Here is a 21,120-nt window from a genome sequence, read left to right on the forward strand (position 1 = left end):
GCATCAGGTTAGGGGTGTGGCCTGCGAAGAGGCTTGACCTTGGGGAGACTCCCAAGGGCCACATAGAGATGCCTGGGATGCACCACATTTGGCCAATAGACATGAAGTTCACCAACCATGGCTTAGAGCAGGGTTTCTCAAACCTGATCTCTTTTTGGACTACAATTCCCATCATCACTGATCACTGGTTCTGCTAGTTGGGAATGATGGGAGTTGTAGTCCAAAAACCGCTGGAGACCCAAGTTTGGGGAATCCCTGTTTAGAGAGATCCTCATTTCACTTCCTCTCTGTGAGGGAGGATTGACTGAAAGGTAGAGATTTGCTAGCTCAAGGCTGGGCAGGAATTTGCATTTGGGCCTTCTCCATGCACTGCACTGGCTATGTAGAGATGGAAAAAGTTCAGAAGAGGACAACAACCAGAATGACCAAAAGAATGGAGCAACTCCCCTATGAGAAAAGGTTGTAGCGTTTGGGACTTCTTAGTTTAGAGAAAAGGTGAGGTAGAGGCGACATGGTTGGTGCTTGTAAAATGATGCCTGGCATGGAGAAAACTTATGGACATCCAATGAAGCTGAATTTTGGGAAATTCTGAACAGAGAAAAGAAAGTACTTCTTCACACAGCACGTTGTTAAACTGTGGAACTCCCAGGCATAGGAGGCAGCGATGGCCACCAACTTGGATGGCTTTAAGAGAGGAATGGACAAAGTGGAATGGACATGGGAATTTGGGGGGCTCAGGGGCTTTTGTTAAAGCAGCAACAAATATAAGACCATATGGACACCAGAAGAATCCTGCTGGGTCAGGTCAATGGCTCATCTAGTCCAGCATCCTGTTCCCACAGCGGCCAAACTTGTAAGCAGGACCCGAGTAGAAGAACTCTCTCCCCTCTTGTGCATCCAGCAACTAGTATACAGAAGTATTACTGCCCCTGATTGTAGAAGCAGATAATAGGCATTGTGGCTAGTAGCCCCTGAGCCCCCCCCCAAATTCCCATGTGGTGAGATCTAGGAAATGGCAGTCTGCCCCTTCTTTTGCTTGTGTTGACACTCTGCTCAGGTTACTGACATAAAAGTACTTTGCGTCTTTCTGTATCAGAGCATGTTGCTTGTAGTGGCTGCCAGCTGGAACGGGCTGGATCAGCCCGGCCTGAGCTCCCTCCTTCCGACTCCAAGCCAGCTGCCCAGAAACCCGGCCGGTGGCAGGCCCCATTAGCAGGGCCTAAGGAATCTGCAGTCTGCGCTGCACATGGCTGAGCCCTTATCTGCTGCCCCAGGCTGAGCTACCAAACACTGGCTGTCCCCTGTGCCCAGAGAAAGAAAGACAGCTGCGAAAGTTGGACGGTTAACTGGCTCTCATACAGTCCTCTGTGGTGCTTTGCAAAGTAACAGGACCAATTTAAAACACTGGTAGTGGGGAGAGAGAGAGGGAGAGATTATTCTGATGAGGAGCCTACAAACTGAATTTCTATGCTGAAGATTCGTAAGAACATAAGAGCCTGCTGGATCAGGCCAATGGATCCATCCTATCCAGCCTCCTGTTCTCACAGTGGCTGACCAGATAGCTGGGAAACCCACAAGCAGGACCAGGTCAGACTGAAGGGCAAAGACCTTCATATGTGGGAATGAACCCAGAGTCAGGTAGCAGCTTTGGTTGGGGTGTGGTCTCTGGTAGCTAGAAACAGCACAAGTCTCTGGCTCCTTGAACCTGAACATAAAAATATAAGAAGAGCCTGTTGGATCAGGCCAGTGGCCCATCTAGTCAAATGTCCTGTTCTCACTGTAGCCAACCAAATGCCCGTGGGGAAATCTGCAAGCAGAATCCGAACACAATAGTCCTCCCCCCCCCCCCGTGGCTTCCAGCAACTGATATTCAGAAGCATTGGTGCCTCCGAACATGGAGGCAGAGCAGTGGCTCGTAGTCACTGGTAGCCTTATACTCCATGAAGTTTTTTAATGCTTTATAAAAAACCATCAGTGTCTCCAAGAGTGAGTTCCACTGTCTTAACCATGTCCTGTGCCTTGTGAAGAAGTCCCTTCTCTTATCTGTTCTTTATCCATGCATCATTTTATAAACTTCTATAAATCCATTGCTTTCCACGTCTCTTCTCAGAGTACCGTATTAGGACCTTTCCGCGCTATACATTTAAAGCTGTATCATGCAACTTTTAACAGTCATGGCTTCCCCCAAAGGATCCAGGGAGCTGTGGTTTGTAAAGGGTGCTGAGTGTTGTTAGGAGCCCCCGGTTCCCTTCACAGAGCTACAAGTCCCAAGAGTTCCCTGGGAAGAGGAACTGAATGTTGAACCACTCTTGAGGACTGGAGCCCCATGAGGGCTTCATCTCCTTTGAAATCAATGGGTTCTGTGCATGGAGAAGCACCATCATGCCCATTCATTTCAAACGGGCCCTGAGATTTCCCGCTGGGATGAAAGCAGTCAGGGTTCCCATTTCTAAAAATGATTCCTAGCCCTATTTCTGAAACTGCTGAGCGAAAGAGGAAATAGGGATAGGGATTGATTAATAACATTCATTAATTTCAGTGGGTCCACTCTGAGGATGACTAATGTTGAATATAACCCATTATTTCCAAATCTTTGGCTATACAGATATATTAGCATATGCAGTTTTCATGCATTTCTTTTTCTTTGGTGAGGTGCAAGTGGCTGGCCTGGTCACAGAGACTACTCACTTGGGTTTTGAGGTAAAATGGTTACCGTAGTTCGGAAAGTCAGGGGCGGGGAAGAACTTTTTATTTTCTCTTTTACTCATGCCCCTTTCAGTTTCTTATTGGCATGGAAAGAGCCCAAGACTTCCAGGAAACATTGCAGCGTTGACTTTTTAAAAGAAATTGGCAAGGGATGATCCCATAATATGGGCTAATTGCTTCTGGTATTTTGAAAATACAATGATTAAGTGTGGCTGAGGAAAGCAATCTTCAAATTGGCTGCCACGCGTGGAACCAAAACTTCTTAGACACGGTATTTGATGGAGGTTTTCTGCCCCAACTCCCCGAGCCCGGTCTTAATGATGCCGATCCAGCGTGCATATGAAATGTATAATTGCTCTTCTTCATAGTGGTAGGTGACCCTTGAGAGAGAAAAGTGCAATCCTCTCTCACAGTTCATTAGTACTTGAGTAATTCTGGAAATCTAAGATCACTGCAAATCCCCAGTATCAGCGTCTTAAGTCTCCAGTTAATTCCACCTCTGGAGATTTATGGTCCCTGGTTCAAACTAGCTCTCCTATTAGCTGCTCCGGAAGCCAGTGGTGACCTCAGAGCTAGAATCGCTGCAGTTTGGGGTTGCAAAACATCTGAAGCGGCTCAGTTTGGCTCTCCTCATTCCAAACCCTGATGTAGGATGCTTACAAACCATGGCTCAGCAAACTGGAATAAAATATAGCGTTGTGAAGGGAATTTGCAAACAGTGGTTTTATGTGAACCCTAGTTTGGCACCACGTGTGAACTGACAAACCAGAGTTACTGTTGTCACACTTTCCCTCCACAGTTGCTGCACATAAATATGAGAGTGCCAAGTAGATGGGAAATGAAAGAAGGCAAGCCATGGTACCTGTTTTGCCTGTTGTTTGTTTGGAAGTTGAGCCTGTGACCCGGAGTTCTAAAACCTGTAGTTACTACAAGCCATGGTCAAGGTGGCATCTGAACTGATCCATTTACATGGTGGCTTCCACTCCTTCCTGCCATCAACATACTTGGCCAATCATAACAGCAGGACTTGTCATCATACCAACCATCCTAGCCTGATTCACACATAATGCTAAGCCTTGGTTTCTTAAACCATGGTTTGTTTGATCATCTGAACCCTGTCTAATAGCTTAAAGGTAAAGTTACCCCTGACTGTTAAGTCCAGTCATGGACAACTCTGGGGTTGCCTCACTCATCTCGCTTTATTGGCCGAGGGAGCCGGCGTTTGTCTGCAGACAGCTTCCGGGTCATGTGGCCAGCATGACAAAACCGCTTCTGGCGAACCAGAGCAGTGCACGGAAACGCCGTTTACCTTCTCACCGGAGCAGTACCTATTTATCTACTTGCACTTTGATGTGCTTTCAAACTGCTAGGTTGGCAGGAGCTGGGACCAAACAATGGGAGCTCACCCCATTGCGGGGATTCGAACCGGCAGCCTTCTGATCGGCAAGCCCTAGGCTCTGTGGTGTAGACCACAGTGCCACCTGCGTCCCGTCTAACAGCTTAACTAGGGTTTATTTGCTGCTCGCAAACTACAATCTGAAGCCATTGCTCATTTTGGCCTTACAAACCTTTGTTTTATTTGAACTGTGGCTTGGTGTTACATGAGAACTCAGCAGCCTTCCTTTACCGTGGTTTATTTTGCAAGAAAAAAAACTGATTGTTGGAGAAATGAGCCATGGTTCAATTGATCACCCGTTGGACAGCTTGAGGTTGCTTTTTAACAAACCATGGTTTAGTGGTCTGTGCGAACCAGACCACTATCTCTTCATCACTCTCCACCTCTTGGTTTCATCTCTGGGCCTAAACTTCTCCTGGTTGTGCTTTCAGACATTAAGAAAGAAAGGTTTTAATGGTTGCGACAGTCCAGAACCCGACGGGGAAGACTCCATTGACCAGAGCCCTCTGATGGAAGACAAATACCGTAAAGCCAGCGAGGATCTTGACATCCTGTTCAAGCGCTATGGTGTAAGTAGCTCGCCACCCCAGGCAAAAAATTCTTCATTGTCTCTCTTTTTTTCCTTTTTTTTTTGTTCGTTCGTTTGTTGGATTTATCCCTCCCCTCCCAACCCAAACTACCTTCTCCCCCCCACCCTCCCTCCACCTTCCCCCACCCGGCCACATAACAGGCGCTGAACAAGAAGCATAGAGAGTGTGAGAGCCCTGACGGGGACGACGTGTTTACGTTGACGCCTCAGACGGAAGAGAAATATAAAAAGATTGATGAGGAGTTTGATAAAATGATGCAGACTTACAGGCTCACAGTGAGTAACAGCTGGTGGCCTGCCAACGCCTCCCCCTCCCACCCGCCCCATGGATAGGGCTGCCAACCTGCCCGATTTTTCTTAATAATAACAAATAACAGTCCTGTTGAAGTGGCCTAAGCGCTGGTCAAGCCACTTGTCCTGAATGCTGATGGCCTGGCCTGGATTTCTTACTCGGCTTTAGAACACAAGGAAGCAAACCGAGGAAGATGGAGGTTAGGAGAATTTTGAGATTACAGTATTTCCCTTCTTCATATAGTTAACAAAAGAAAGCATTCTTGCAGGAGCAGCAAAAAAGAGGTGGCACCCTTCCAGGGAAATGGTTCTGCACATCTTCGGAGGCATGCTGTCCTGCCATTCAAATGCTGGGAAAAAAACCCTGCTTGCTGTCTTAATGGTGAGGCGCTCTGCACATGCTCAGAGGTACCAGGACCGTAAGCCGATGTAGTTGTGGCAATTTTAGCCAGTTCCCTTCATGAAGGAATTGCACTCAGAACATGCCCAGATGCCAGGATTTTTTGTTTGTTAAGCAAAAGTTGGCTGCCCTAACCCATGAAGGGGGGGAAAGAATCTTACGGAGGGGGGAATCTTGCATGGTTTGGCTTTCACAGAGCCTCAGCTAATTTGCACCCCTAAAGCAAAGGAGATGGTTAGGAGAAAGTCCCTCTGGCATCCAGAAGTCAATGTGTACCTGGTTGCTAAGGTACTGGACAGCGAGGGATGCTTAGTTACGCCGAGGCCTTGCTAGGCAGCACTGTGAGTTTGTTTGGAAATGGGCTCTTGGAAAATACTTCTGAAGGACAGGCCTTAGTATAAACCTCTGAAATACAAACCTCTCTCCCACCCCCTCAGCATAGGAGTGGGATGAGGATGTTTATTTTATTTTATTTTAAACATTTCTGTGTATCTGCCCCCCCCCATCTTCCACTAGAGCAGCCTTCCTCAAGCTGGTGCTCTGCAAATGTATTGGACTCCAGCTCCCAGCAGCCCTGGCCATTAACCATGCTGGCTGGGGCTGAGGGGAACTGTAGTCCAAAATGGCTGTGCCGGCAGGAGATGTAGTCTTAACAATACCTGGAGGGCACCGGGTTGGGGAAAGGATCTCATTAACAGGATTTCAAAGCAGCAAGCACCAGTGAGGCACAAAGGATCAAGACAATATCAAATAGTGTGATGAATTATTATAGGGAAAAGCTGGAGCTTTATTTGCTCCCTGCACCACCAGCAGACTAGCTACTAGATTCAAACTGGTCCAGTGCCAATAGCTGGACAGTGCTAGCATCTATAAAAGGTGCACAGAAGATTTATTAATCTATTAATCTCATTGTTTATGGTTTGATGGCTCCATTCTTCAGGGGAGGCGGTGGAGAATAACCCTAATACAATCCTTATTTCAGAAGTGTCATATGAAGCTACCAACACACACACATGTCAAATAATCACCCTGTAAAAAGCAAGAACAGAGCACCAATAATGATTCAGTCCCAACAAGGCAGCATTTTTTTTAAAAAAGGGAAGGAAGAGGGTGCAATCCGTTTGATGTTAAATCCACACGCTTCAGACCCTTTGGGTTCAGCATGTGCTTCTCATGAGAACTAACCCCAAACCCTTGGCCAAACTAACCTGTAATCCAAGAACAGCTCCTGCATTCTCGGGATTTTAATTTGCCTTGTTGGTGTGGCTAAATTTGTACCTGGCTGACTAAATAAATCCCCAAGCACTTCTGAGAGACGGACCGGGCCCCGCCCCGCCCAGGTCTGGGACTTTCTTGAGCAAGTCAAATGTGGCTTCTGAGCAGTTCCAGAAAGACTCGGGGGATTCTCTGGTTGCCGTTCCATAAGAGAGCGATCCCTCAACATGAACACATTAAGCTGCCTAATGCAGGGTGAGACCTTTGGTCCATCCATGCAAGGCACTGTTTATTACAGTCTTCACCGCACTGGCGCCCTTCCAGATGTTTTGGACTACAACTGTGCTCAAGGGTGCTGTAGTCCACCAACATCTGGATGTAACCAGGGTGGCTATAGTCTGGTCTTCTCTGATGGCAGGACCTCTCCAAGGTCTTTCCCCCACTTTGCAACCTGAGATTTTTTTTTAATACTTTGCTGATGAGTTATGGCCTTAACCCAGAGACTTGTGTCTGAAATTTCCTGGAACACCTTGCCCGCTAAGCCAGGAGTTGTGATCTCGAGGTAATGATCCCAAAACAGTTGCTTCTGAATCCTCATTGTTTGGCACACTTTTCTGACATTGTGCTCTGAAATAAAACCCTCCTTCCCTTTCTCTCATCTTCCCTTTCCTTCGACTTCTGTAGTATCTGGCTCGGATACAAATAGGTAGGCAATCTTTTTCACCCCAAGGGCCACAGCCCGTCATGGGCAACCTTTTGGGGGCCGCATACCAGTGGTGGGCATGGGCAGAAGCAAAAAGTGGGTGGCCAGAGGCAAAAGATGGGCTGTGTTATGGATGCAACTCTCATCTTTCCACAGTAGGCTATAGTCATGCAAAAGTCAGAGGTTTCCACACAGACCAATTTCTCCATCCCCTGTCCACGCCAGCAAGACACATTTTCACAGTTCAAGGACATACTCTGGCAAGGCAAAAGCACTTGGGGAGGGCGTGACGCAGGGGTGGAGAGACTGTGTATCCTGGGGAGAGTCTCGTGAGCCCAGTGGGGATGCCTGGACTACCGCCATCATCCCATAAGGCTGATGTTCCCCACCCCTGAGCTAGGAATCCTATTCCTGTTCCTTTCAATGACACTAAGCATCTTTTCAACTCCCCTATGGACAGGTGGGGAAAGGGGCAGGCAAGAATTGGGCACATTGGTTTCAGTGCACCCTGCCCTCAAGTGGCAATCTGATATTGTGGGGAGATCTGGGAGCTTGTGCTCGAGTCCTGCTTGTGAGTTTCCCATAAGCATCTGGTTGGTCGCTGTGAGAACAGGATGCTTGACTAGCTGGGCCATTGGCCTGATCCAGCAGGCTCTTTTTACGTTATTAAACACATGTTCCTTCAGTCAACACGTTTTGGTTACCATCTTTGTCAGGTAAACAAATGATAATTTACTATAACATACAGCACCCCCTATGGTGCTCTTAAGGGCAACATTTACACCATACATTTAAAGCACCATGAAACATGTCTTCCCCCAAAGAATCCTGAGAACTGCAGTTTGTTAAGGGTGAGTTGTTAGGGGACTACACTTCTCCCCCCAGAACTACAATTCCCAGGGTTGGTGTGGTGTGGTGTGGTGGTTAGCACGTTGGACTAGGACCTGGCAGAACAATCAATCCCTCTTCATAGGGAACTCTAGGAATTGTCATTCTGTGAAGCAAATTAGGGTCTCCAATAACTCTCAGGACCCTTAACAAACTACAACTCCCAGAATTTTTTTTGGGGGGGAGCCATTACGTTTTAAATTGTTATCATGGTGCTTTAAATGTATGGTGTGAATGTGACCCCAACTGCTTTGGACTACATCTCCCATCAGCCCTGGGTGGGGCTGATGGGAGATGTCATCCATTACACCTGGCAGGCATCCAGTTGGTGAAGCCTGCCTTTGGAGGTTCTCTGTTCTTGTTCCTGGAACAGTCCAGGGATAGTGGCTGATAACAGAAAGCATCCAGCTGGAAGCCTTGGCTCCAATATGCACTTGTGGTCTTGTGAATGCTGCTTGCCAAACCTAACACCAAAACCCCTTCTTATCAGCTTCCAATTTTAAACATGCTTCCTCTCTCTCTCTCTTCTCAGTCTGCAGTTCCGGCTCCGAATTTTGCCATGCCTGTTACGGTTCCAGTGACCAACCAGAACACGCTGCAGTTCAGTAACCCAGGAGGCACCTTAGTGACCCAGTCCCTCGTGACCTCCTCCTTGACTGACCCGCGCCTCCTCTCACCACAGCAACCAACCCTCCAGCGAAACACAGTCTCTCCTGGCCTCCCGCAGAGGCCAGCCAGCGCAGGTTCGACTTGTTGCTCTTTCTTTATTTAGTTTTATTTACAAAAGTTTCTGCACCGTGAACTGTTTGGCGGCGGCGGCAAGCGGGGGGGGGGGGATATCATGGTGGTGAACATCAATTGGTGGTGGGCATCAATTAAATTGCATTCAGAAAACAAGTACAAGATATTTCACAAATCATCATCATTATTATTTATTGGATTTATAGCCTGCCCTTCCTCCCCAAGAAACCCAGGGCAGCAAAGAAGATGGACCATTTAAAACAAAAACAAAGCAAACCTTTTAAAACAGATAAAAACATTCTAAAAGCAGTTATAATTAAGAACATCGAAAATCAATTACCGTTAGATCAGCTTAAGACATCAACATTGCATGCGACAACTGAGATGTGTGTTTTCTCGCCCTGCACTCTTTTCGTGAATATACTATGTTTTAACTGTTTTTAAATCTGAATTTTAAATTGTATCTCGCCCTGGGACCTCTTGGTGAATTATTATTATTATTATTATTATTATTATTATTATTATTATTATTAAATTCACCAAGAGGTCCCAGGGCAGTTTACAACATTTTAAAATTCAGAATTTAAAACAGTTAAAACATATTATATAATATTTCGATTATTATTTTTCAGCATTTTGTTAATGTTGTTGGGTCAACATGTTTTGTGTTTTAATTTGATACTTCTTCCATATATATATATGTGACCATAGTAAATGACCAAAAAGTTTATTCATATTTGGTTTCACAAACAGATGAGAACATCAGAAGAGCCTGGCTGCTGGATCAGACAAAAGGACTCCCTAGTCCAGCATCCATCCTGTTTCTCATAAGTAGGACATGAGGGCAATGTCCCTCTCCTGCTTGTGATTTCTAGCAACTGTATTCTGTGACATGGGTACCGAAAAGTTTATAAAATTATGCCTGGCATGTAGAAAGTCTCTAGAGAAAAGCTCTTCCCCCCTCTCTCATAACACTTGAACTCATGAACTTCCAATGAAGCTGAATGCTGGAAGATTCAGGACAAGGAAGTCTTTCTTCACGCAGCGCATAGGGAACCAGGCAGAGGGCCTTCTTGGTACTGGTGCCCACCATGTGGATTGCCTTCCCATCAGATGTCAAGGAGATAAATAACTATACAGCTGTTAGAAGACATCTGAAGGCAGCCCTGTATAGGGAAGTTTTTAGTGTTTGATTTTTAAAAAATGTTTTTATATCTGTTGGAAGTCGCCCAAAGTGGCTGGGGCAACCCAGTCAGATGGGCAGGGTACAAATAAGGTGTTGTTGTTGTTGTAAGGTGGTGGTGGTGGTTGTTAAACTATGGAACTCACTCTCACAGGATGCAGTGATGGCCACCAACCTGGATGGCTTCAAAAGAGGATTGGACAAATTAAGAGAAGGCTATCAATGGCTGCTATCAATATTATGCTCTGCCTATACAGTTGGCGGCAGTAATGATTCTTAATACCAGTTGCTGGAAACCACAGGAGGGGAGGGTTCTCTTGTTCTTGAATCTTGCTTGTGGGTTTTCAAAAAGCCATCTGGGTGGCCACTGTGTGAACAGGATGCTGGTTTAGATGAGCCCTTGGCCTGATCCAGCAGGCTCTTCTTCTATTCCTCTGGATCAGCATGTTGGAATGTGGTGGAATGTCAAGTCTAACTCTATTTGGACACATTCTTCTTCTTAGGGGCAATGCTTGGAGGCGACCTCAACAACACAAATGGAGCCTGCCCGAGCCCAGTAGGTGAGTAGAGGCGAAGTGGGAGCTTGTTGTTCCAACAGCCAGATGTCAGGAAAGGGGTTCTGGAGAGCCTTCCCTTGGATGAATTGTGGTGGGAAGGTTGTTGGCCTTGGGTCCAAGCCATTCCATGCACAGGGACAAGAAAGGGGATGACTGGGAATGGGGGTCCCACGTAGATAAGGCCCACGCAGCAATCTCAACCCAGGGTCAGTGCGCAAGCTGCATCCTGGACGAGCTGTGCGCTGTGACTATAAGGGAGCAGCAGAGCTTTCCGCCCTTGCGACAGAGGAAGGAGCTCCAAGCTGAAAGAGCTGAAGCAGAACTTAATGCAGTTTGGGGTGTAATGACTCATAAGGTCACATGTTGATCTAAGGGGTGGGTGACACAGAGCAGCTTGAGAAATTTCACATCGCAAGCGGGTAGATGGCAGTGGAGTCAAGGAGGCCACTTGATGGTTTTCTCCCAGGGCTGGTCATGTGGAGATGCGAATCAGTGTCAGCACCTAGGAGCCAGCTGCTTATGCTCCCCAAAGTGGGCCTTGAGAAAGCTTGGCCTGGTGAGCCCCAACCTCAGGCCCTCCAGACCTCTCTCACTGGCCCCCAGAACTCTCTCCAGGTCACATCCCTCCACAGCCCTGCTTTGTACCTTCCTTGAGTGTTTTTTGTCTGGCTGGAATGGATGCTTGCTTGGTCAGAGGAACGTAACAGAGAGCTGTGTGTGTATAAATTAGACACACTACAGAGGTAACCTTCACATTAGTGGCTCCATCCACTTTAGCCTCTGGTCCTGCCCAGCACTGACTTGTGGCATCTGTAAGGTTGCCCAGAAAAGAGTCCCCACCCTCACCCCAAAATCAGGTGATTATGCCAGTTAATTAAACAAAATAAATCACACAATATATTCTCACTTAAAAACTATAAAATAACAGTTTTAAAATATGGCAAAGCAACAATGGTTAGGAAACACTTTCTGAAAAACTTATCTGCAAGGCTGACATAATTACCCACTACAGAAATCTGCCCTTAGAGGAGGGAAAGGGGTGGAACCCCCATTATAGGGCCAAACCAGGCCGAGTCCAGACAAGCAAGTCTTTCCGCGCCAGTTTTAATTAGAGACTGCGCTGCACTTGGGATCCCTTTATTTGACCTTGTCAGTTTCAAAACCAGCCCTTGTTTTAAAACTCCTGTTGAAATGACAAGCCTTCTGGGTGGCTTCAGAAACCATGCCTGAATCCCTTTTAAACGACTCTTTGTTTGGTTTAATTGTCGCATGGCAATGGGCAGGGATGGCTCTAATTGGACATTGAGACATCCTGGCCTTGAGATGAAATATATCAAGGTGTCCTGCCTCTCGTGGCTTTAATAATTGTGCAGCAGAGAGAATTTCTGAAGGTGCGGCTTTTCCCACCTTGGTAGCACTGGGAGGCGAGGAAGCGGCACCCTCCCAAGGGCTGTTTCTTCCCGCTGCTGTTAAAAGGCAAGTCTGGCAACAATCCCCTTTGTTGCACCTTGGTGCCTCACTTAGGATCCAGTGGGGGAGGCAGTTTGGAAGGTGGATATATAAATGTGTGTTTATATGGATACACATGTCATGCATACATAATGGGGCTTCCACCCCTGCTCAGCTTGCTCCCCAACCCCATCCTGACTTCATCCCAATCCAGGATCGTGATGTGGCACTACAGATCCTCCATTGGGGGTTGTGTGATGACAATATTACACATCCTCGTGAAACGCATATAAATATATGCCTGGTCTGCCTAAGGCGGTAGCGAGAAGGGATGACAGTAAGGGCTGATGAGAAGCTCAGGCTGTGAGTGGATGGAAGGCCTCAAACCTCAAACACAGATCCCATGGTGGAGAGGCACTTATTAGAATTGCAGTGTTTAATTGGGTGTTGTTTTTTTTAAAGTGTGTTGACTATTCGGAACCCAGGCTCATGGGAAAATTTAAAAAAAAATATTTTTTGGGGAAAAAACCAATAAATATCAGCAGCATCTTAAAAGAGGTATCCCCTTTTCTTTCTTACACAGGAGGGAATGCCTCTTAGGCCCCAGTCACACCACACAGTTAAAGCACTATGACACCATTTTAAACAATCGAGGCTCTCCCCCACCCCCCCAAAAAAGTGTTATGGGAGCTGCAGTTTGCTAAGGACGTTGAGAGTTGCGAGGAGACAACCTCCCCCCCCCCCCATTCTCCTCAAAGAACTGCAGTTTCCAGAGTGGTGTAACAAACTGCCCCGCTTTGCAGGGAACTCTGGGAATTGTAGTTCTACGAGGGGAATTGGGGTCTCCTCGCAACTCTCAGCACTCTTAACAAACTGCAGCAGATTTTGGTGCCAAGGGGAGGCGGATACTGCTTTAACTTCACCTGAGATCCCTGAGTGCCGAGCCTTGGCCCTTCCCAAGACTCCTAGGCACGCTTGCTGTCCCTGTCAATCTTCTGCACACACAACGTCCTGCCTCTCCCCTCATCTCCCCCCCCCTCCCCAAGCATCTCTCCTGTCTCCAAAGCAGCCCCCATGTCAGCTGCCGTGCGCGGCTGTTCCGGCTTGTAACTTGGCAGGCCCCGTGAATGTCATCATTGACGTCACCCAAACATTCCCCTCATTCCAGGAAACAGGAGCAGGGAAGCAGGAGAGCCCAGGGGGGAGGCCCTCAGAGAGACCTCGCCAAGCCCTGGGACTTTCTCAGGACCTGTGGGGTGTGGGGAGACTTGACACCCCCCCACCCCACCCCCACCTGCCCTCTCCTAGCCTCTTGTTCCTCCTCTCACAAAGCTAGGAGGCGGGTTGGTGACCTGAGGCCTGCCTTGATTTCTCCTGCTAGCCTTATTGTGACATTGAAACACAGAAGCCAGATCATTGGCTAGGGTTCCATTTTGATCTCACATAATCCGTGTTTTAAAACAGCTGCAATGGTTGCCAGTTTGTTTCTGGGCCCAATTCAAGGTGTTCACATTAGTGTTTAAAGCACTGTACAACTGGACCCAGGTGGCACTGTGGGTTAAACCACTGAGCCTAGGGCTTGCTGATCAGAAGGTCGGCGGTTCAAATCCCTGTGACGGGGTGAGCTCCCGTTGCTTGGTCCCAGCTCCTGCCAACCTAGCAGTTCGAAAGCACGTCAAAAATGCAAGTAGATAAATAGGAACCGCTACAGCGGGAAGGTAAACGGCGTTTCCATGTGCTGCTCTGGTTTGCCAGAAGCGGCTTTGTCATGCTGGCCACATGACCTGGAAGCTATACGCCGGCTCCCTCGGCCAATAATGCGAGATGAGCGTGCAACCCCAGAGTCGGTCACGACTGGACCTAATGGTCAAGGGGTCCCTTTACTTTTACCTTTACAAACCAAACACCCAAAAGACCCCCTCCTTCCTGCAGACCCTCTTGGGTGCTAAGATCGGCAGAGGGGGCCCTCTCGCTAGTTCCACTTCCTTCAGAAGCTCGATGGTGGTGGCAACCTTAGACAGGGCCTTCTCTGTGGCAGCCCCTAAGTTGCAGAACTCTTCCCCACCCCCTTCATTATACAGAATCTGACAAATTCTGAAGACACATCTCTTTACCCTGGTTTTTGACACTTGAGTTGTATGTTTTTGGGACCCACCTTATTTCTGTGTTCGTAAATTGTTTTAAACTTTTTTAATATTGTGTTTTAATATTGCAACCCACATTGTGACCTTAGGGTGAAGGACATGTAATAAATTATCATCATCAACCCTGGCAGCTCCAGGAAGAGCTGGCCATGTCCCCAGCCTAAAACTCTGGAGGGCCACTGCCAGTCAGTGTAGACTACACTGAACTAAATGGACCAAGAGTCTGACTTGGGAAAGGGAAGCTTCCTGTGTAAGCCAGGAGAAAATAGAGATTACTTGAGGCACACTTACTTTGACTTACTGATGTTTGGGCATGGGGACAAGTTTAAGATATTTCCCAACGTTGTCCATACTTTGAAAAACAATATCTGTTTCCCTCCCCTCTCTCCTTTTTCTCCAGGGAATGGTTACGTCAGCGCCAGAGCCTCCCCGGGTCTCCTTCCCGTGTCCAATGGCAACAGCCTAGGCAAGGTCATCCCGGCAAAATCGCCGCCGCCACCCTCTCATGGCACTCAGCTGGCTGCCAACAACCGCAAACCAGACTTGCGCGTCATCACCTCACAGAGCGGAAAGGGTCTCATGCACCATTTGGTGAGTCCAACTTAGGGCAGAGAAATCCAGTGTGTTTCCAACTTCAGCAGGCTCCTGGGCCTGATCCACCACCCTCCATTTTACTGAAAGGCTGAGCCAAGGAAGAGATACCAGCCCTGGCTTTGGTCTGCATGGAAACAATCCTCAGGATATCTTTTTGTCAGTGTTTTGCAAGAACGCACGGCGTTTTCGACCATGCTACACTCTTGAGAGTGGTGATGATTGTAACAGCTGTTTAGACTGGTGCTGCAAAAATTCCATAGCTGTGCTTGCAGATAAGTGTATCGAGCAGGGCTGTTATGGCACAATTTTTAAGCATGTTTATGCAGAAGCCATTCCCTGTGAGTTCAATGGGAGTTACTGCCTAACAAGCAGAATTCCACCCCTGGTTGGTGGAATAAGTGTGTGTATCAGAAAGGAAAACTGCCTACCTGGTGTAGAGGTGATGAATCTGCCCCTTCTTCTCTCACACACACTTGGAATGCCACTTCTAAAATAAATAAAACTTCTGAAATAATAAAACACACAGCTTAGATATTTTTTGAATACATATTGAGTTGTCTATACATGGATTAAAAAAATTAAGAGCCTGTTTCTAATTTAAAAAAAAACACACCTGGTGGCCAATTAGTTGGTGACAAGCAGTGTAAGGTTTATTATCTATTAATCTAAGCAATGAATTGATAAAACGTTGCAGCGAGAATTCCAAATATACGACACCAGCATGTGTGAAACTGAAAATACCTTTCCGCTCTCCACACTTGTGACTCTCAGCAACTTGCATTCAGAGGCATACCGCCTCTGACATTGGAGCTGTATCATAGCCATCCTGGCTAGTAGCCATTTCCACCTTGGATATTATCTGGCACTCCCAAGCACAGCCTGTTCGTTCTGTGGTGTTCTCCCTGCCCCCCCCGCATGTTTTCAACCAATATCACACAGCAGACCCTTGAACTTCTGGTCTGCCCTGCGTAATAGAGAACAGGATACTCAATTAGTCTTGAAAGTGGCATCAAAATTAAGCATTAAACGTAACAATTTCATTTTGGTTTCATTTTTATTCCGCACCCCAGACAGAGGATCACTTGGATCTGGTGAGTTTCCATGCTTGCAAGTGTTCTCTGTGTGTGTGTGTATGTGTGTCTTTGGGTTCTGTTCCCTTTTTAAAAAAGAATAATTGTCTTGAAATTGTGACAGGTAGGTAGTCATGTTGGTCTGACGTAGTCGAAACAAAAAATAAAAAATTCCTTCCAGTAGCACCTTAGAGACCAACTAAGTTTGTCATTGGTATGAGCTTTCGTGTGCATGCACACATAATTGTGAGACAGGGGAATGTAGGGACTTACTAGAGGAAACTCAGTCTGCTTTCAGGCCTCTTCTAGGGTGCCTTGATTGGTCCAGGAAGGTGGCTTGGCAGCTTGCCCTCCCAACAGCTGGCACGACTTTAGCAGCTGCATTGAATGGGTATGTGTGCCTGGACGTTGCCTCTTCTGTGTCCTGGAGTGGTGGAATTGCAACTCTAAACCAGGCAAGAATGGAAAGTGCCCCCCTCCCATGCTGCCAGTGGGCCTGCTTAAGCAAGTCCCCCTTTGTCCATCCCATCTGGCTTTAGACATGGGTCTCTTCTGCCTCATTCCTTCAGCTGTCTGTACAACAGCCTTTTCTGTGTGGGGTACTCTGAACCATCTTTTCTGCTGCTGAGGGGCTACCTTCAAACAGCCCTCCTCCCACCCCGGTTCAGCGTTGTCACTGCATGTGATGTGTTTCCCTGCAGATTGTGGGAGTTCCCACCAGGTTGGCTAAAGCTAATCTGGGGTGGTGGTGGGGAACGGTGAGCCCGCTGAGGGAGGTAGGGTGCCACAACAGAGAAGGCCCTCTCACCCCACACATCACCCTCCTCACCTTGGACAATAGCAGCACCCAGAGAACAGTGCGAAGTTGCCTGTTTGGCTCTCAAGTGAGTCCCTGTGGTGAGATACTGCAGTGGGGCTGGCCTCTTCATGAGCCACTTTAATTTGTTCTCTCTCACATTCTGCCTCAAACAGCCACCCAGCTATCCCTGGGGATCAGGCTGACCCCATTTGTTTACTCGTCCAGTGGGATTTATATTCTGCTGAATAAAAGCAAGCCAACTCCTGAAGCAGTTTCCATAAAACGATAAAAGTACCCCCAAAAGATTAAAAACAAGCGGGCATAATAAAATCTTATCAACACAGAGATAACAATCAAAGAGTTGAAAAAGGAAAACACCCCAAAGATGCATCATAGAAATGCAATAAAATTAGGATTTGCTTTATAAATGAGCCTTGGATGGAAGCACAGTCCCCTGATCAATACTTAAACTACCCAGATTGCAAAGGGAGTGCCTTGCCTTTGTGTTCATCTGCATGCTCACTCTGGCTGCTGCTCTGCCCCCCACTTTCCTCTTTCCCCCTATCCAAGTTTCTTTTCCCACCTGAATTACATCCTGCTTGTGTTCATGACTGCGTGGCTTCTTGTGTTTTTCAACCAAAAGTGGACTCTGAAATCTAGAGCTCAACAACTTATAGCGGGGAATTGGGGGGATGCATTGCCGACTGAGCAAGTCCATAAAGCTTATTCTTATTCTTTTAAAGAAGTGTATGTGTGCATGTTGCATGTGAGGTAGAGAATGTATAGAAATAAAACACATACAAACAATACAGGTCCTAAAAGCAGTATTAAAACATAAAAATCTAGAAGAATGCAGAAAAATAAACCTGCAGCAGAAATAAAATAGACTAATTTGGGAAGGAGCGGGCAAAGAGAAAGATCTTTTGACAAATGCCGAAAACTATGCTGGCGCTTGCTCTGCTTCTAAAGAGGGAGCATTTCAGCCATGCTGGAAGCACATGGCTTGAGCCACAGCATGCCTTACCCCAGGGGCAGGTCTACATGCAGTAGGAGAGACAGCTTTTCAGATACCCAGGTTCATAATCCTAAGGGGCTAGTAGCAGACTGGCAGCCACTGCAATTCTTTCTACAGACGTGTCACATGTTGGTGATAGTTTGCTCCAGAGAGCAACTGTGCAGCCGTGTTCTGCCCTAGCTTCATCTTCTGGACCAAATTCAAGGGCAGCCCCATGTAAAGCACATTGCAGTAATCAAGTCCTGAGGTTACCGGTCCGTGGAACGTGTGTTGCCAAGCTATCCCTGCCCAGGAATGGTTGTAACTGGTCCACCAGCAGAAGCTGGTGAAAAGCACTCTGGGGCACAACTTCAGTGACCACTAGGATCAAGAAGGACCCCAAGACTACACACTTGTTCTTCTAGAGGGAGTGCAACCCAGTCCAGAACAGGCAACTCACTGCTCACCCTCTACTTTGCCGAGATTCGATTTCAACTTTATTGGTTTTCATACAGCCCAGGCACTGGTTCAGGACTGGCTCAGCACCTCCTGGTTCAAGTGTTACAGAGCAATAGAGCTGTGTGTCATCAGCTTACTCACGATGCTGTGCTCCAGATCTCTTAATGACCGATCCCAGAGGCCTCGTGTGGATGTTGAATAGCATTGGGGATGCAGTACAAAACAACTCCCAGGGGGGCTGAAAGGAGTTGGCCCTGTAGGAATTCCTATTGTTATAATTGTAGAGTTGGAAGGTACCTGAGGGTCATCTAGTCCAACCCCCTGCAATGCAGGAATATTTCGCCCAATATGGGGCTCAAACCCCAAACCCTGAAATTAAGAGTCTTATGCTCTACCGACCGAGCTGCCCCAGGTTATTATTATTATATTTATTGTTCCTAATATTGTTATTAATTGTACTTCCTACTCACGAAGTGGCCAAGGTGGTGGGAGAAACTGCCTCTTGTTCCGGTTCTTCCTTTGTTGACATTCAGGGGTATCCCTTAGGAAACGTGGTAGTTCCTAGGTTGAGGCTCTCGTGGAGGCCTGGTGGGGACTCCTACCCTTCAGTGCCCTTTGGGGAGGGTGGTGTTCCTTGCAACTTGGCTTGTGGGCTTCTTGGGCAAATCCACCTGGCCACCTCAGGAAAGAGGATGCTGGTCTAGGTAGGCCTTTGGCAGGAGTGGCCACAAGGCCAGCAGATTCCAGCTAGATAATTTCTGGCCATATTACAACCACTTTCAAGAAAGTTGCACCTGTTTCGGAGCAAATCATGATAAGGCCTGGTTTTTGAACAGTGAGCAGGTCATTCCCATCCCAGAACTTTGTAAGCAAGGTTCTGTTTCATTGCCTGGGTTTGTTTGTTTTCCTCTTCCCTCCTCATCACCCCCCCTTTTTTGTGTGGTGTCTTATTAGATTGTAAGCCTGAGAGGGAGGCACTGTGTTTATTGTTGTTGATATGTAAGCTGCAGAGCCAGATAGAAATGCTTCGACTCCTTCAGCCGTGGTAGCCAGTCTCTCCCTATGCTCTGCTATGAATCTTAAAAAGAGCCTGCCTGCGGTCTCCCCATTCCTCCCCACCTCTGCCTCCCACTTGAAGGACCTGAGACGACCTTCTGAGCGAAGAAGAGGGCAGGGGAAATCCCCACAGCTGCACCACGAGGGAATTTGTTCTAAATACCCCTAAGCCTGTTGGGTCAGTGATCACATCCCAGGCTATTGTAAGCTGCAGGTGCCTTTGCCAGGCTCCTCCAAGCTCAGGGGCTTAATGCTTATCTTCAGCGTCGTCTTGACTCTGTAATTGGGAGTCAAGGGGTGATTCAGGGTGGCACAAGCACTGCCAGCACCTTCTTCCTTCATCTTGAAAGCCCCAGCAGTAAAAGGGCTATTGCTCAGTGGCAGAGTTTCTGCCTGGCACGCAGAATGCCCCAGGTTCAATTCCGGCATTTCCAGGTAGGGCTGAGAAAGACCCCTGCCTGAAACTTGCCACTGCCAGTGGACAATAGTGAGCTAGATGGAGCAGTGGGTCTGACTCAGGATAAGGCAGCTTCCTGTGTCAGTTCTGTGGGGTAATGGTTAGAGCAGGGGTCCCCAAACTTACCCGGCTTCAGACTGGTTCCTCCAGCGCCGATCGCACTGTGGGCCGGTGGGCAGGGGGACGCTCTCCCATGCGCGCACTCGCTTTTTCTGGCGTGGTGCAGCACCGGAAATGGCTTCTGTGCATGTGCAGACATCATTTCCGGTGCACTTCTGGGTCGGCACGGCACCAGAAATAGCTTGTGTGTGTGCGCGTTCCCCCGTCCTCTGGCCCGCGTGCGCGCACAAACTATTTCTGGTGCTGCACCGATCCTGAGATGGGCAACTGCACCACGGTGCGCCAGTAAGAGCGGGCAGCGGCGGGAGTCGTCGGGGCCTGCACAATCGGCTCACGCAGTCCGCATGTGGCCCCCGGGCCGTAGTTTGGGGACCCTGGGTTAGTGTTGGACTAGAACCTGGTAGAGATCAGGGTTCGAATCTCCCACTTAGCCATGAAGCTCACTGGGGGACCTTGGGCCAGGGTCTCTCAGCCTAGCTTACCTCACAGGGTTGTCGTGAGGACAAAATAGGGAGGAAGAGAACCATGTACTCCTCCTTGAGCTCCTTGGAGGGAAAGGTGGGATATAAATGTAATGAAATAATAACAAAATTAAAAGCAGGGCTGGCAAACCTGCAGCCCTCAGGCCATGTAAGGCCCCCAGTGAGCTTTTCTGTGGCCCCCAGAGAGACCCCATCAGCTCCACCACCCAGTTTATTCAAATTGATTGAATAAAGCAAAAGGGTTTCATAGGCCTGGCTTGTTATACCCTTTTCAAACACTTCCTTAAAGTGGCTGTGTCGCTTTGCCTCCAAGCGTATGTTGCCTCCTTCCATATATTTTGACCTTTCCCTTTCTTTCTCTCTCCCTCTCTTTCCCTCTTCTTCCTTTTCCCAGCAGAACACGCAGAGGCTGATGGTCTCCCAAGCGACTCATTCTCTGACCACACCGGTTGTTTCGGTGGCGACTCCAAGCCTCCTGACCCAAGGCTTGCCCTTCTCAGCGATGCCGACAGCGTACAACACAGGTGAGCCCGCCGCATATGCCCGCAAGTGAAACACAGCGGGGGGGGGGACTCTCCTGCACAACCTTCTGCTTCCAAAGCAGTCCTGTGGAAAGCAGGTGGCAACCCACTTAACAAGGGGCTAGCTGCATGTTGCGTTCACAGTGTGCAAGCCAGACTGTGTGATGAACATCTGGAGATCCTGCCACCCTTGGGGCAGACAGAGCAAGCTGGAAGGGGCGGCAGCCGAGCACAGGAAGCCCGTAGCCACTAGCTGCCTCTCTCTGGTCCTTGGTTATTGATCTATGCCACCAACCTGATGCTTTC

At 48.0% G+C, this 21,120-nt stretch overlaps 1 protein-coding gene across 13 annotated transcripts in view; it reads left to right on the forward strand.

Moving 5' to 3' along the window:
* MEF2D (myocyte enhancer factor 2D) overlaps nucleotides 1–21,120 on the forward strand; it is a 145,291-nt gene that overhangs the window by 114,912 nt on the left and 9,259 nt on the right. For 3 of the 13 annotated variants that reach the window (XM_088659087.1, XM_035098747.3, XM_088659093.1), the window contains 6 exons: nucleotides 4,534–4,671; nucleotides 8,721–8,931; nucleotides 10,616–10,672; nucleotides 14,663–14,853; nucleotides 15,927–15,947; nucleotides 20,688–20,817. In XM_088659087.1, coding sequence (XP_088515213.1) covers nucleotides 4,534–4,671; nucleotides 8,721–8,931; nucleotides 10,616–10,672; nucleotides 14,663–14,853; nucleotides 15,927–15,947; nucleotides 20,688–20,817 — 748 coding nt within the window. Of the gene's footprint in view, nucleotides 1–4,533; nucleotides 4,672–4,832; nucleotides 4,968–8,720; nucleotides 8,932–10,615; nucleotides 10,673–14,662; nucleotides 14,854–15,926; nucleotides 15,948–20,687; nucleotides 20,818–21,120 lie in introns of all 13 variants that reach the window. The other 10 variants (XM_088659090.1, XM_035098754.3, XM_088659091.1 and 7 more) reach the window with 7 other exon arrangements.

The sequence above is a fragment of the Zootoca vivipara genome, chromosome 16 (assembly GCF_965207765.1).
Source record: "Zootoca vivipara chromosome 16, rZooViv2.hap1.1, whole genome shotgun sequence".
NCBI classification, from domain to species: Eukaryota; Metazoa; Chordata; class Lepidosauria; order Squamata; family Lacertidae; genus Zootoca; species Zootoca vivipara.